Raw genomic sequence first — 16,221 nt, forward strand, 5'->3', positions numbered from 1 at the left:
ATGACTATGGGGAACATGGCTGCAGATGCTTCGGGGCCCAGGGAGCGGGCGACGCAAACCGAGAGCATGGGTTTTGTGGCCAGATTCCCTCAGCTCAAATCCCTGACGTCCCATTTCCTAGCTGGGGAGGCGTGGAGCTCACCTGACCTGCTTCCTCATCTGTGGAGAGGAGGTCACGGTGAACCCCTTCCTAGGGTTACGTACCTGCAATCGTTAAGGAATTCTTTCCGAAACGTCTAGGTCTGGCCCTAGACAAGAAAGGCTTGATAAACCCTTCCTAGTAATGATATTCAAAATTCCACGTGGAACTTCAGCTCCCTAGAGCCATACAATGTCTATGGCTGCCTCTGGCCCAACCACAAGGCCTCACGCCGGCCAGAACCTCGGGGTTGGAAGTAACATAAAGGTCCACACACCCCACCCAGGACGCCGATAGCTCACACCAACAGAGAGAGCTCACACCCAGTGCCTGATCATTACTGCCCTTGCCGCCCATCCTTCCCCTGGCATTTCGGGGGGACAGTTCAGCCCCTACCCCTCACATTTCCACCCCACGTGATGCACAGTCCCTCTATCACCCATTTCAAGGAATCTGCAGCCAGCCTCGGGCGCTGCTTCACACATGCAGAAGAGGGGAGGGACCTGTGGCCACCCCCGCCCCCTCACCTGTGCTCCTCCCTGGCTGCAGACAGGTGGCCCTCGGAACCACCGTCCCCACAAAGCAGGCCTAAAGCGGCCACACCGGCCTGTGTGGGCTGGGCGGATCAGGGAGGGAGTCACTCATGTTTGATTTCGGGGGGTGATAAGTGATAAAGCCCACGAGGATCTGCTTTGTCTCTGTCCTCTGTGACTGCCCCTCAATTGGGCTGGAGTCGGGGAGTGGGGTGGGAGAAGACATGGGACTCACTGCCCTCCTTTCCTGTCCCGGTCAGCTTCCCTGAGTCCCTGACTCCACCACACCCAAGCCCCATCGTGCTGGTGGCTGTCCTCGCGTGCTGGGACTCAGAGCAGAGAGAACCTTCCACCTGTGGGCACTCTGCATGGTCCTCTGTCCCCCTTCTGATCAGTGTGTCTGGATGGGAAACCAGACCCTATGTTCCAGAGGCCACAAGGTGCTGGGGTTGGAATCGGGGCAGGCAGGAGGCAGGTGTGGGCACCGGAGCAGAGCTCAGTCCTCTCACGGCCCTCGCATGCCCTCATCGACTCCAGGGGCAACAGATGGGCAAGGCCTGTACCGAGGCAGGAACACTTGGGGGACCACTGCTTCCACTTCCCACGTGAGGAAGCGGAGGCTCAGAGCGGGCGAGTTCAGATCTACACCCCCACCTCACCCAGAAAGGAGAGAAACGACGGAGGGGACTTTCACCCGACCCAGCAGCTTCCCGAGGGAGGAGATGGGAATCAGGATCTGGGGGGAGGGGGGGTGGTGTGTCCATCTAGACTTTGACAGCCCCCCTTCCCAGCCCAGATGCCGCCTGCTGCAACAGTGGCCAAGTGAGCCGGGCAGGGGCGGGAGCAAGCAGGGCGGCGGGCAAGGCCGGGAGGCCTGGGATGTTGGGGCCGGGAACAGGGCTGAGCCAAGCAATCTGCCCGGATCCCTTCCTTTCCCCCAGCGGTCCTGAAGCAGTCCGCCACACACCAACCTTTGAGCTGTTCCACTTCATCCTCAAAGGTCACGGAGCTCCTTCTCTTGGGGGGGCAGGTACAGTGGGAGGGAGGGTTGTCATCAGACGTGTAGTCCTCCAGCAGCATCACGTCTGTTCCTAAAACCAAGGCTGGGTCATGCACGCGGAACTGGCGACGCAAGGTCCTCCTCGCCGCCCCCTCCTCCACCTCTCCCGATGGCCCCTGCACCCTCTCTCCCGTGTGTTCAACCCACCCCAACAGGTGCAACGTCCTGCCTGTAGCATTTGCCCAACAAACACTGTGAGCGTCGTCTCATTTCGGGGAGATTTCGGGAGGCTGCAGCCAGAGCCCTGGGGCGGCTTCAGACACGAAACACACAGCGTGTTATCCGGACAGGCAGGGTATCCAACTAGCGTGCCTCTGAGCCAGGCCTGGGGCGGAGGGGAGGGGGCGGCAGGGCCCTATGACAAGGAGCTTCGTGTTCTGAGGATTCTTTTTACAGCCTGAATCTCCATCGTCGTTAAAATAAACATTCAAAACTTGAAAATGTAGAGTTCTTTGGGGATCAAAAAAGAACTGAAAAACGTACCCCACTAAAGAGTGGGGAAACAAAGGCAGGGAGGCTGAGATGGGACCGTGGCCCGACACTAGGGTGAATGTTGGGACCAGCGTTCTTCCATCCTGGTCTCCAGCTTTCAATCCTTCAAGGCCTTAGTGCTCAGGAAATGCGGGAGACAGGGCAGCCCCGGGGTCCTCCTGCTGCTTCAGAACAGGCTTCAAAAGCATCAGTGCTGCCCTCGCCTGAGGAAAGAACATTCCTTGGGCCGCCGTCAGCATGTGGCGATTAAGCGCACGGTTGGCGCTCCACATGGACCTAGGGTCTCGGGCAGGCCGCTGATCCCTCAGCGTCTCCAAGTCTGTGGCGCGGGGCTGGTAGTTAATCTGCCCCACGGAGTCGCCTGGGGTGATGGGACACGTGTGGCACAGTGCCTGGCCCCCAGCAGGGGCTAAATCGGTGGCCGTCGTCCCTGACAAGGACACAGCGGATAAAGGGTCGGGCTGACGCTCCCGCACGCTCCGATCCGTGTGACCCCATGGGCCAAGCTCCTTCCTCGGGCTACGATGCTGTCCCCTTACTCCTTCTGCCTGGCCACCTATTTCCTGCTCTTGGGGTTGCAACGTCACTCTCAGACAAGCTGTTCTAAGGCTCGTCCCCAAATACTCCCCAAAGGGTCTCCCCTTCCATAGCTCCCCTCCCAGTTACAGTCTTTCCATAAGGGCAGGAGTATGTGGGAAGCACGTGGGATGATGGACGGTCTTCCCCAGTCCACAGAAAGCTCCGGGCGGCCCACCACTCTATCTCTAGAACCTAGGACAGGGTCGGGCCAAATCAACGTTTGTTGAATGAATGAATGTCACACTGCTCCTGGATCCCCCTGGTTGTCTGAGAAATGGGGAAACACCCTGGGGAGGGACCCAGAGACCTTGTTTTCCTCCAAATCACACGAGGGACTTGGGGCGAGAGGGGCTGGTGTGACCAGCGGTTCAACCCAATGGCTGACAGGTGACAGAACATTCTCAGGGAATATTCTGCCTCCAGGGAAAACTGTCTGTGACAAAAGGCCGGGTCTTGGTCTCAGCCCGCGGCCTACCCCAGACTTCCACAACACAGGCAGAGGCCGGGAGAAGCAGGTCAAGGCAGGGAAGAGTGTTTACAAGCTCCCGGCAGCAGGGATGGAGCCAACCCCCCGCTGCCCTCAGCCTGGCTCGCGGGCAAAGGCTGGCCCAGGATGGAGAGCGGACGCCTCTGCCCACCTGCCTCTCACCAGGGCCTTGTGAGGCCCGCAGCAGCAAGTGGCCAGCGGGGACCGCGACAGCACAGGCAGCTGCTGGGAGGAGACGCTCCAGCCTGCAGGATCCCCTGGGGGGCAGCCCCGGAGGGGACAGGGAGCATCTGTGCTGGAGACGTGTTTCTTCAGGGAGGCCGAATTTCGCAAAGGCAGGGCCCTGGGCATGCCAGGATGGGGACGAGGGGGTGTGATCTCGGTGGCACTGCACTGATCGAGGGAGGACTCCCTCTAGTTCACAAACAGGGGAGCTCCCAGGCTTAGAAGGAGATTAAGCATCTTGCCCAAGAGAACACGGCTCCGAAAAGGCCCGTCAGACATGGACAGCCAGGCAGCCAGATGCCCGAGCCAGTCCTGGCCGTCGGTCCGACACTAACAGTAACAACTCATGGTCCACTGTCACTTTTCAAAGGGTTTCAGTGCATCGGGATCTGAGGACAACCCCGTGTGGGGGAGACACAGAACTGAAGTCCCCACGTTACACAGGAGGAAACCAAGGCACGGAAGCGCTGGTGAGGAAAGCAGTGGCCAGAAGCCCGTGCTCAGGCCACAGCCCTCCCGCCGGCTCCTGGACTGGCACCGGGGTGCGTGCCATTTGGGGGGCTTACCTGAGTCCTGGGAGCAGCTGAAGCCAGTGTCCCCCGTGCTGCTGCTGTTCCCCAGAGGCTGGCCGCCTGCCATGAGGGCCGTGAGGTGTGGGGACAGGCCCAGGTCTGAAAGGTAAAGTCGGCACGGTCAGCACAACCCAGGTCCCACCGAGGTGGCCACTGACCCTCCCTCTTCGGTTGTCCCCACCAGCCTCACCGCCGCCTGCCCTGTCCTCTCTGTCTCTTGCAAACTGGGCTCTCAACCCACTGCCGGATCGCAAGCCCCCAGCTGCCCTTTCCCCTCTTAGCCTCTTGTTCCTATACCCTGGGGTGGGGGGGTCTGCACTGCAACAGGATTCCCTGGGCCTCCCGAAGAGGAAACTCTCACAACAACACACACCAACAAGGCAGGTGGGAGGGAAAATGCGGGGTGCATGGTCTTGGGATGCGGGTGCACCGTGACCTCCTGAGATCCCACTTAAATACCAGAAAGGAATTTCCAAGAACGCAAACGGCAAAGTGGGAGAGAATGCCTGTAGGCTACAAGGTGAGGACCGGGGGCCTGACCCGGGGAGCGGAGGCCGGCAGCTGGGGAGGCCTGGGCAGAGGCCGGTTCTCACCCAGTGCCCCCAGAGCTCAGGACCTGGAGGCCCAGGAGCCTTTGCGACGGGTGGGGCTGGACAGAAAGTCTGTATAGGCAGTGGCGGGTCCCTTCCACCACTCTTTCCAGCTCAGGCTCAGGAGGATGAGGGTATAACCCGGGGGACTGGCCTCAGAGACCCTGTCACAGTTGAGGCAACACTGGATAAGCCATGGGCGCAGAGACAGGCCGCAGAGTTAACAGTGGGACCCCCGCCCCTCAGCTTGCTCGACGTGGCCAGGAGAGTGAGAGCCCTCTCTGGGGCCGGTCAACCAGTCAACGTGCCTCCTGCGCCCCCACACAGGGCCTCCGACCACTCCCAGGGCCTTGCCACTAACACAGAGGACGGTCAAGGTCCCCAGACTCTCAGGGAGAGGCCTGAGCTTGAAAGAGATGAAGGAATACAAAAGAGAGAAAGAGAAGAGAAAAAAATGATTTCAGAGGAAACAATGGAGGGAACTTAAGAATTAAAAAAAAACCCAACAATTCTACATGAGTCCCCTGAGAACGTTGGGAGAATAATGACTCCATGAACAAAAGAGCTGAAGGCTCTGGAGACCCCGGAGGTCACGAGAAGGAGCTGTTGACGATTCAAACTGCAGCACGCGAGGTCAAGCCCTCTGGCCTCAGGAGAAAGGCCCACTGCCCGGCAGACTGAATGAGCACCCACATTCTCCCCGGTCCACGCACAGGCCGGCCAGGGCCCTGTTCTTTACATTCACCCTAATCCTTCTGGGGGTGCGAGGTGATGGACAACACGCTTTCCTTCCTTCCCTGGAGCCAATGAGGAGACGGGAAGGGCAGGCTTCTCTCCCGATCACCCCTCTGTGAACTTGGGGGATCTCGCTTGTGCAGAGCACATTGGCGGAGAGGATGGGGACCACAGAAGACCCCACACGTGCTTGTCCCTGTCCTGAGCCTCGGCCTCAGCATGTGACCACGTCTGGGCAAGAAGCCCAGTCTGGGGAGGGGCCCGTGGGGAACAATGCCCTGCCGACTGGGACGGCCAAGGCCGCGGTGGGTTTGGGACACGGCTCTGAGGCTGCGGTGAGGGCCAGAACATGGCCTGGTCTCCAGCAGCGCGAGAAGCTGTCGGAGCCAGACCGCTGTGGCTGGGCCGGAAGGTCTGGGAACGGTCTCCTGGAAGCCTTGCTCCGTCCTGTGTGTTTCCAGCATTTACCACTCGACAATGGGCGCAGTTACCCTGGGATCCTTCACATGAAACAATAACATATCTACTGGGTTGGGCCCAATCCAAGCCCTGTCACAAAATTAAAAAGAAAAAGACCCAAAGTTGACAGGCCCCAGGGATCTGGTCAAACTATGCGGTTCTGAGCTGAACCAGGCTCATTGGAGTCACCGGAAGGCCTCCAGGTGGCACCAGGAAAGGAACACGCAAAAGCAGGTGGGGAAACTCAGAGGCCCCAGGGTGCCCTTCCCGCCCTCCAGCCCCAACCTCTCCAAGGGGCCCGGCAACAAGGCAGCTCTTCTGTGTGTCCGCAGCCTTCTCTCCAGGGCACTGCTAGACAGGCTCCAACCCAGTCCATCAGGTGGCAGGCATTGGTAGAGGCTGCCATCCCACGATGCCCAGGCCACCCTCCCAGCCTGCAGTGGGGTGGGCCGTGGGCTCTCCGCCCTGCCTGGGTTGGAGCACTGAGTCAGCGGTGGACGAGTTGCTGGCAGGGCAGCTTGCCCTCTCTCCTGAAGGCCCCCGATGGCCCGTAGCCACCTGTCAGCTCTGGCTCTGTGGCCTCGCCTCCCAAGACCACACGCTAGCACTCGGCTCACCTTCCAGCCCTAAAAGTCAGTGTCAACTCCAGGGCTGACCCGTCCACCATGAGGTGGCATAGCCTGACCACCTCCAGGTAGCCCAGGGCTCTCCATTCCTCGGGGAGCCCCGTGGGACTCTATCAAGACCTCATGGGCAGCAGGTGCTTTGGTGGCTCAGCGACAGGTGGCTCCTCGGGAAAACCTAAGCCTTGGCACTTCAGCTTGGGGCTAACAGAACGAGAAAACCCAGACCCACTGATCACGGTGGAAATCTGGGTAGGAAATGAACATGACAGCCTGTTTCTAAAACTCTTGGCATCCCACAGTCAGCGGGGAAGCTCCAGATATTTCTGGAATTCCTCTCGGCTCACAAGCACAGTGAGGATTCCTTGGTGCAAACTTCCCAGGCGTCCACACAAGTGGGGAGGAACAAAACTGGGACAGAGCTTGCCGTCCTCCGTGGTTCCTTCTGGAACGGATCTCACCTTCTTTCTTTTCCTATGCAAGCTCCCGTGCTGGGGCAGTCTCAGAGGCTCAGGGAGGGGGCCCAGACGCGGATTTTGGTTCTGCAGTCTGGGCGGATCCAAGCCAGGCCCACGGGGGCGTCCGAGGAGGGTCTGCCTGGCGGGGCTCAGCCAGACGGACCAGGCCCAGAAGGGCGCGGGCATTCGGGCATTCCGGGTGTGAGCGGGGCACGCAGGGGCGCGGCGGGAGGGGGCGCCCCGCGCGCTGCTCTTCCCAAGCTTCACCGACGCTGCCGGGCGCCTCCTGCCACCCCCCCAGTCTTCAACCCAAAAGCATCAGGCAAGACTCCTTCCCCTCGGCGAGGAGACCACCGCTGCCTTGGACTCGCCAGCCAAACCAGCGCTGGTGTTTCCCGCCCCTTCTCCTGGCCCCACGACCTCGACCTCTGCCTCTGCCAGTGTCATCACAGGTGATCTGCGTGGAAAATCCCGGCCAAAAGCAGATGTTTCTTTCTGTGCTAACTACCCTCTCCTCCTGCGTTCTCCTTCCTCGTTCTTTTTCTTTCCCCGTTCCCAACATCCATGGAATATAAAGCAGGTCCTATTTTTTTTTTTTGTCTAGAAGACAGGTGATTTTACAAAATGTGAATAAGTTAGTGAGGGAAACGAAACCAGACCCTGAATGCTGTCCTGGCTCACAAGGCGTCCTTGGAAACACAGACTGGCCAGGAGCAGAGGGGGGCACTTCAGTGGTTAAAATCTGGGGTACGGACAGATTGTTTTTCTCCTCTGGTCAAAATAAAAAGTCCCTCTCTTGATCTCAGGGTCGTGAGTTCAAGCCCCACCTTGGGCACGGAGCCTACTTAAAAAAAAAGTCCCTGACTTCCTTCCTCTCTCGAGAAGTCACACTCCATCAGCCCGCGCAATAAACCAGGGATGTGGGCTTGTTACTGCCTCACACAGCAGTTCTCCGATCGCCACTGAGCATTCACAGTAACAGCTATTGCTTTCCACCCTCTTGAGAGGGAAGATAGAAGACCTCTCTAAAGTATCATCTGAACCAGCTTTTTCCAGTTGATCTAAGTGCCTTCAAGCCTCTCTTCCAATATGTCCTCCAGGTGATAATCGCCCTCAGACACGACCAAAAGATCCAGCTCCTTCCCCACTAGACTGACACAGTACTAACCGCTGGAGGCAAGATCCGCCAATGCGTGCTCCAAACCCTGGGTGAAGGCTGCAGGACAGAGAGGGTTTGCGCAGCCTCCAAGGATCCCCCCAGCGTGGAATTAACTACAGTGGAAACTACAGTGACTTTACAGGGGAGAACCCGACAGATCCCCCTGAACCGTATGGACCGAACGTGTCCCCCCGGAGTTCATACGCCCTAACCCCCGACGTGATGGCATCTGGCAACAGGGCCTTGAGGAGGTAATCAGGAGTGGATGAGGTCAGAGGGTAGAGTCCTCATGAGAAGAGACCACAGGGCTTGCTTCGTCCTGTCTCCCCACATCCCCGCCACGTGAGCCCACAGCAAGAAGGCAGCCAGCGAGAGCTGTCACCGGACCCCAGCCGTGTGGCACCCTGACCTCCGACTTCCAGCCGCCGGAACTGCGGGAACGCCGTGTCTGGGGTGGGAGCCCTAGTCTGTGCTATTCTGCGACAGCAGCCTGAGCTGAGACACCGGGCGTCAAGGCAACATGAACGAGCGATAAGACATACGTGGCCCTGGCGTGACCGCTACAGAGAACTCAGCACCCCCGCGGCCTTCCTGCCCACAGCGGACGACCTCACTCGACCCCCGAGAACGCCTCGGCGAAACGCACGCGGAGGGGCCTTCTACGAAATCCCTGGCCAGCCCTCGCCCGGAGCGTTACGGTCATGGAAGCCGAGGGAAGAACGAGGACTTGTCAAAGCTCGAACAAGACAAAAGGAGCCGTGACGGGATCCTGAACTGGACCCTGGCACAGAAAAAGCACAGGAGCAGGACGGTGGGTGAAATCCGAATCCAGGGCAGAGTTAACAGCACAGCACTGATGGGAATGTCTTCGTTTTGGTAACTGCTATCGTTTGGCCAGATGTTAACACCAGGAGAAGCAGGGAGGATGGGATTCTCTGTACCCGTTTCCCAGCTCCTCTCCAAGTCTAAAATTATTTCAAAATAAAAAAGGGGTTAAAAAAAAAATCTATCCCTGTCTAGAGTAATTCCTCTGGGTCTCACCAAAGGGAAAAGGATTGTCTCCAGAAACTTGTTAGCTCCCAAATCAATGACCACAGATGGAGGAGTGGCTTTACACACAGGAGACAGTGACATTTCAAGGTCGGGGGGTTGGGGGGTTAGGGGCCTGGGGTTTGACGCTGCCGCATCGTGAGTTACCGGCGACAGTGTGAGGAAGTGGCCGACCAGCAAGAAAGGGCCGAGGAGGAGCGTGTTCGGGGCCGGGCAGCGGAGGCCGGCGGGAGGGGTGCAGGTGGTATGTGCTTTACACAACGCCGAGCAGCAAGGACCGGCCAGGAGTACAGGAGAGCCTGGGCCAGCGCCTGGCTTCTGTTGCTGGTAGAAAGAACGCCCGCAGGCCGTGGCTGGGCTAACAGAACGGATTTCTGAACTCTGGTGGCCCCTGTCTTGAGCTGCTGAGCTTGCGAAAGGGGCCTGGGAAGGACAGGGGACACTCCGGGATGTTGCTTCCCGGAGGGACACCTGGGCTCGGAGCCTCTGGGAGCTCACCCATCAACATGTCAGAGCGCCTGAGAGGACCACAGGCTATTCCCGCCTGGGGTGGGCCCCCCTTTCCCAGCAGGTCCCCAAGTTACCTGTGATCCTGTTGGAAATGCTGAAGAGCCTGGACGTCCTCTGCCGCTGCACGAACGGCTCCCGGTAGTACCGATCCCCAAAGCACATGCCCAGCAGCTCCTTGCGGACCGTCTTGTTCCAGAGCCCATAGATCAGGGGGTGGCAGATGGCGCTGGTAAAGGACAGCCACGTGGCCCAGGTCTCCAGGGTCGGGGAGACGTAGTTCTTCCCCCAGAGGGCCTCGGAGGTGATGACGACCATGTAGGGGCCCCAGGTGACCGTGAAGGCGCCGAGGACCACCAGGATGGTGACGAGGGCTTTGCACTGGTTGGCCGAGTAGACCACGCCCTGAAAGGCGTTCCTCCTGCTGCCGGAGGAGGACGTGGAGGTGCTGGAGTTCTTCCTCCCGTTCCTCTGGGCGTCCTCCTCCACGATGACCACGGTGCCACAGTGCACCTTGCGTGCCTTGACCCTGGCCACACGGAAGATGAAGCCGTAGCACACCAGCATGACCAGAAAGGGGAACAGGGCACACCAGATCTGCCAGAAGGCGGTGTAGCCAGGCTCCCGGTGCCACGCGGCCACGCACATCCACTTGAACTCGTCAAACTCCACCGACGACCAGCCGAACAGAGGTGGCAGGCAGCCGACGAGGGAGTGAAGCCAGATGTAGACAAGCGCCATCACAGCTCGGTTCCCCGTGATCTTCATGGGGTACACCATGGGGTACAGGACAGCGTAGTAGCTACAGAAAGGGTGGAGGGAGACGAGAGAGAGGGGTCAAAAGAGGGAAAAGATACCAGAACGGGCACCCGGTGCTCTCCGATGTCGGGGGCATTGCTGCATTTCTCCATCCCATGCAGTCGTGGGGCGAGTGCTCCTAAAAGTAGCTCCTTCCCCCAACTGGTCCCCCACAAGTCACAGACTGTGCCATGTTACACAGCTTTGTGGGACCCTTCTTCCATCAAGAGCTGGATGCCAGAATGAACCCAGAGCTCTGGTGGTCCTGTTTCCAAGTCACCAATGCCAGAGCCCAACCAGGTTCAGAGCTGGGGCTCGTCCTCACACATCTACAGAAGTTCGGAGGGACCCCCATCGAGCCAGACCATTTCTGTGTTGCTGGCATTAATCCGCTCAGATCAGTTTTCAGAAGGTCATTAAAAACCAGAATCATGCGGGCACCTGGGTGGCTCAGTCAGTTAAGCGTCTGCCTTCGGCTCAGGTCATGATCTCGGGGTCCTGGGATCGAGTCCCACATCGGGCTCCCTGCTCAGCGGGGAGTCTGCTTCTCCCTCTCCTGCCGCTCCGCCTGCCTGTGCTCGCTCTCTCTCCCTGACAAGTAAATAAAAATCTTAAAAAACAAACAAACAGAATAATATCAAAGGCCTACGGGGTTCACTCATTCAAGAATATTACTGAAGGCTACTGGGCTAAGCACTGTGCTGTGTACCAGAAGGGCAGTGAGGAGAGGCAGGGGCAGAGGGACGATAAGAAGAGCGTGAGAGTCTGGAATAGTAAGAGCTACGTGTCGTCCTCACAACAGCTGCTTGAAGCGGATTTATCATTATCCTCGGTTTACAGATGAGGACCCTACAGCAGAGAAAGTATAGGTCGCCTGCCCAAGATGAGGGGAAGAAACGAGACATACACGCGGTCCCGATGCACATGCCAGCTGGGGCGCACACGGCTGGGGTGTGGGCTCCCTCGGCCTGTGCGGAGAACGGAGGCCTGGAGGCTCGACAGCCTGGCGGGCACCTGTTCCAGATGGCGGGGCCAGAGCAGCAGGAGACCGCACACAGACCCTGGTCTTAAAGATCAGAGGCGCTGGCCCAGGAGTGAGTAGGGGGAAGGCAGCTTTGGGGGCCTGGAGAGGGGGGCCAGCACCTGCCCTGTGGGGGAACTGCCCGGAGCACCACTGAAGCTGGAGATGAGAGGCCAGGAGCCAGGGGCCAGGGCATGCGAGGCCCTGCAGGCCTGACCCTGGAACTGGAAAGGGTGAGAGGATGTGGATCACGGCGTCAGAAGTAAACCAGCACCCTCGCCACCCGGACGTTTTATCCAAAAGAAATGCTGTTTAATGAATAATAGGGTTTCCCCAGGAGGGCAGTGTGTGCGAAAGCCGGGGTGGCCACACAGACGCTGCCGGGTACACGCAGAATGTGAGAAAACGGCCGTGGCTACAAGGGTCACACCTCTCCCGTGAAGCCTCCTCCCCACTGGGGCCATCCTGAGTCACCCCTGGGCACCAGTGGCTCAGGGCCAGGGGCCACAGCCTGAACTGCCACCTGCCACGCCTCTCCCTTGTGACGGGCCTTCCTAACCCGAGGTCAGCCTGGGGCTGCTGGTGTTGGGCTACGGGCTCCAGCCAAGACGGAGCCTGGAAAGGCAGCATTTCGGGTGTGGGATCTGAAGAGGCCACAGGGATCCCGGCACGGATGTCGGCTTCACTGCTCCCGGCCTGGGCTAAGACGATCGGTGTTATGCTGATCCCTGGGTTTGCACCGGGCAACGTCCTGCGGCCTTTGGAGCTGGAATGCCCGGGCTCAGACGGTGGTTCTGCTGCCCACAAGCTGTGTGACCTCGGGCAGCTGATTCAACCTCTCAGAGCTTCAGCTCCCCCATCGTGGGAATCTCAGAAGCCCTGCCACAGGTCTGCTCCAAGGACTCAGCCGGTTAGACTGAGGGCAGGCGCGCTCCAGCCCTCACGTGGCAGTGGGGACAGAGCCTGCCCTCTGCCTGTCCATCCACCTTTCCCCCTTCCTTCCTGAAAATGGGAGCCCAGACTGTTCCCAGCTGCCACGACTGAAAGGGGACACTGGGCCCTTCTGAGTCCCAAGAGATGAACCAGGCCACTCTGGTGGTCTCCTACCTCTTGCCAGGTGATGGCAGAGACATCGACCTGTGTGGCATCATCCCAGCGAACGTCATGTGAGGGCGTATGCTAGGGTGGGATGCAGGGGCGCCAGGGACGTTCCCTTCACTTTTAAAAAGAAACAAAGCAGAGATTTCTACTTTTCTCTTCTTTCTTTTCTTTTTTTTTTTTTTTTTTTTGAGATTTACTTGAGAGAGAGAGCGAGCACGTGTGGGGGGGGCAGAGGGAGAGAATCTCAAGGAGACTCCCTGCTGAGAAAGGAGACTGGGGGGGAGGGCGGGGCGGGGGAGGGATCCAAGACCTATGAGATCATGACCTGAGCCGAAACCAAGACTGAGACACTCAACTGACTGAGCCACCCAGGGGCCCCACATTTGTACTTTTCTCTGCCCTTTTAAAAACCGTGCAGGCCCTCTGACATCGAGACAGCTCTGGGGCCAGAGCACGTCCGGCTGTGGGAAGCCAGGCCTGGGGAACGTTACCTGTCCCAAGCTCCTCTGACCCACCCTGCTCCGGCAGTTGTAAAATTACAAGCTGTCCTCCTTAACATATCCTTCTGGCTATTCTTAACACCCAGTTGTTACTATTATTTTATGGCAAGACTTCTTTATTCTAACAAATGGTACTTGTTTCACCACTAAGTTTCTGGCCATGAGCAATTCCAGTGGGACGTGACCGTAATCTCTCCCGGCTGGGCCCCGAGTCCCCCCAGGATGCTGGGGCCGGGGGCTGGCTCCCAAGGGGTCTGTCTCCCGGAGTCAGAAGGGACCCCCCCATGGGCCAGGGTGCTGCCTGTTTATATCCATACCCTCCAACCACTACTCTGGTTTTAGGGTTTGTTTTCATGTTTTGTACAATTCATACACAATGAAATGCACAAATCTACAGCTCTATGAAGATATAGAACATTCCCGCATCTTCAGACCAAAAAAAATATGGATTTCGTAGATTTGAAACTTCATTTCTTTCAACTTAGCCTCATTTAGGCCTAGTTGCAAGTTCAAAGGAAAATACAGGACGAAAGCAACTCCCTGCTCCCCTGCGGGTCATCAGAGGCCAAAACAGTGGGCTTTCTTTGTCTTCTAGGCTCCTAACTGGCTTCCGAAGCTCTCAGTCTTTTCCAGCAACTAATTTTTACACGTGAGCCTGAGCACGACGCCCAGTTCCAAGAGGCTCTCACCATGTCGCGTGTAACTGAGAAGTCGTTACGCACCCGGGGCTCTAAGGCCGAGCTCTCGGGCCTCGGGACCCAGCCCTCCACCACCGTCTGTTTCGGTAAGACCACTGCACTGCGGACACAAACAGAGCCCAAGCCAATGACAGCTACCTCGGGGAGAACACGTCAACTTAGGCCAAACAGTCTCCTAAAAGCACGAGTGACTTCCGTCACCACCACTGGCCACCCCACAGTTCCAGCTACATTCATGTATTAAAGACTATTTTGGGAGCTGGGGTTTCATCCATCGCAGTGCGAACTGAAAATGGGAGCTGCTTGTAGGCTGAGCTAGAAGTCCCCACGTCACAGACTTAGTCGTGGCACACCCCTTCCCAGGCCCAGTGACAGACCCACCTGGGCCTACGTCCACGTGGCTGGTTCAGGACACTGACATTTCCACTGAATTCTGCTCCGGGCCGCTATGCTTTTGACACTGTGAGTTTGCTCTCTTTTCATGCGGCTAAAGGATGAACACTTTGGGCTCACCTGCCAACTCAGTTTGATGCGTTTCTTTAGCGGGGCTCCTCAGCTGGGGATGATGGGTCTCCCTGGGACATGGGGCAGTGTCTGGAACATTCTGGGTGGTCCCAACCGGGGAGGCGCTGCCGGCATCCGGGGGGGCAAAGCCAGGGCTGCTGCTAGACTTCCTGCAGCGCCCAGAACGGCCCCCCATGGCGAGTGTTCCCCGGTCCAAGACGTTAACACTGCCAGGCTGAGAAACCCCGAGCTCAACAAACCGCGTGCTGGACCTGACTGGTGGCTCACTCTGCGGTCTTTGGAGGTGATTCAGAGTCCAGCCTTCACCTCCTCAGAACTGGACGAGCTACCTACCAGCCGTTGGGCTGGGGCGAGTTCAGAGCCTCGCTTTGCTCATCTGCAGAATGGGGGCCAGCCGAGCGGTTGCAAGGCTCAGCGGGGATGAATGGTTATTAACGGCACAGTGCGGTGCCTGGAAGCCCCTTTGGGAAGGTCAGGACCAGTGCCCTAGGTTTTCTCTGCTTCCGCTTGCTTAGAAATGTGCCCATCTCTTCCTCCAAGTCCCGTTCTCTCTGTTCCTCCTCTCTCATGTTTTACTGCTTTTTCCTCTTCTTCTCTCTCCCTCCTGACCCCTCCACATCTCTCCCTCCCTCGCTTTCTCACGTGCACGTGCACGCACACACACACACACACACACACTTGCATCTCTAGGTTTCCAACAGACTAGGGCAAATCTGTGACCTCTGAAATGACCAAGATTGAGTAACATTAATCCACTGAGACTCAGCGGGCAGAAGGAGCATATAAACAGGGCACTTAAATGAACAGGATCAAGTTAACTGGTCCAGTCAATCTGCATCTTTAAGCCACACGAATGACCAATAATAAAAAAATCAACCGCGTCTGCCCTGAAGTTATTTGAAAACACCGAGGTTTACGGCAGTCGCCACACTGTAATCTCAAGGATCTGGCGGCGACACTGGCTCCGCCTTGGGCTTGCAGGGGACTCACCAGAGATAACCAGATAACCAGGCCCTGACTACCCATGCCTACTGGGAGGCAGAGGTCCCTTCTCCACTCCTGGCTGTGTCATGAGGAGGGACTGGCTGCGGGGCCTGTGGTGCGGGGATCAGAGTCTGGTGGGACAAGCATGCTGCCACGTGTCATGGTGTCACCCCATCTCCAGCCATGCCCCCCGGTCTCCAGCTGCGAGGGACACACCTCCCCCGCTCCACCGCCGAGCATGTCCCCGCGTCCCTTCTCTCTGCTCTGCGGCCTGGCAGCACCTCAAACACAGTGGCGACCCACGTAGTCCGTGGTCTGAACGTGATCTGATCTCACATCCATGTCCCCTACGCTGAGCTCCTCCACACGTCTGTTCATCTCACCCGGTGGTGTGTTCCCAGCCCAACCGCTGTGCCAGGCCCGCGTTGGGGGCCCAGGAACTGTTTATCACAGAACTGGAGGCCGGTCCCTCAGCCGCAGGGGCCTTTGCACCGCTCACCCCCCGTCCTACTCGCTGTTCCGACTCATTAGTTCAAATGCCCCCTTTCCCGGGAGCACGCCCGGCCTACCGCCCAAAGCAGGAGCTGTGCCCGTGGCTGTTTCGGCTTTGTGTTCGCCCCCACACTCACCTGCCAGCCTCTGCCGCCCACCTGGAAACTCCTGGTGGGCAAGGTCTGCGTCCTGCCCACGCCTGCCTCCTGCCACATTGAGGACTCCGCTCAGAGCCTTCCCCAGGGGTGCCGGCCAACAAGCACCCCAGTGGGAACGAAGAAGCTGCCAGAAGAGGTCAGCCATGTCTGGGAAGTTGCGCTCTGACAGCATGACTGGAGGACCTGTCAAGCTTGCTGGAAGCCTGACGGTCAAGCGACCAGCGGATAGCCCCCTAGAGCCGCCCGGCCACGCGGGCCCAGGGTCCCAAGCATCAG

At 58.4% G+C, this 16,221-nt stretch overlaps 1 protein-coding gene across 5 annotated transcripts in view; it reads right to left on the reverse strand.

The window, feature by feature from the left end:
• Positions 1-16,221, reverse strand: part of GPR161 (G protein-coupled receptor 161) — a 49,708-nt gene that overhangs the window by 1,387 nt on the left and 32,100 nt on the right. For all 5 annotated transcript variants that reach the window (XM_026509436.4, XM_057315426.1, XM_026509437.4 and 2 more), the window contains 3 exons: positions 9,746-10,470; positions 4,082-4,186; positions 1,644-1,763 (listed from right to left, as the gene is read on the reverse strand). In XM_026509436.4, coding sequence (XP_026365221.1) covers positions 1,644-1,763; positions 4,082-4,186; positions 9,746-10,470 — 950 coding nt within the window. The remainder of the gene's footprint in view (positions 1-1,643; positions 1,764-4,081; positions 4,187-9,745; positions 10,471-16,221) is intronic.

This window comes from Ursus arctos, unplaced genomic scaffold (genome assembly GCF_023065955.2).
Source record: "Ursus arctos isolate Adak ecotype North America unplaced genomic scaffold, UrsArc2.0 scaffold_2, whole genome shotgun sequence".
NCBI lineage: Eukaryota > Metazoa > Chordata > Mammalia > Carnivora > Ursidae > Ursus > Ursus arctos.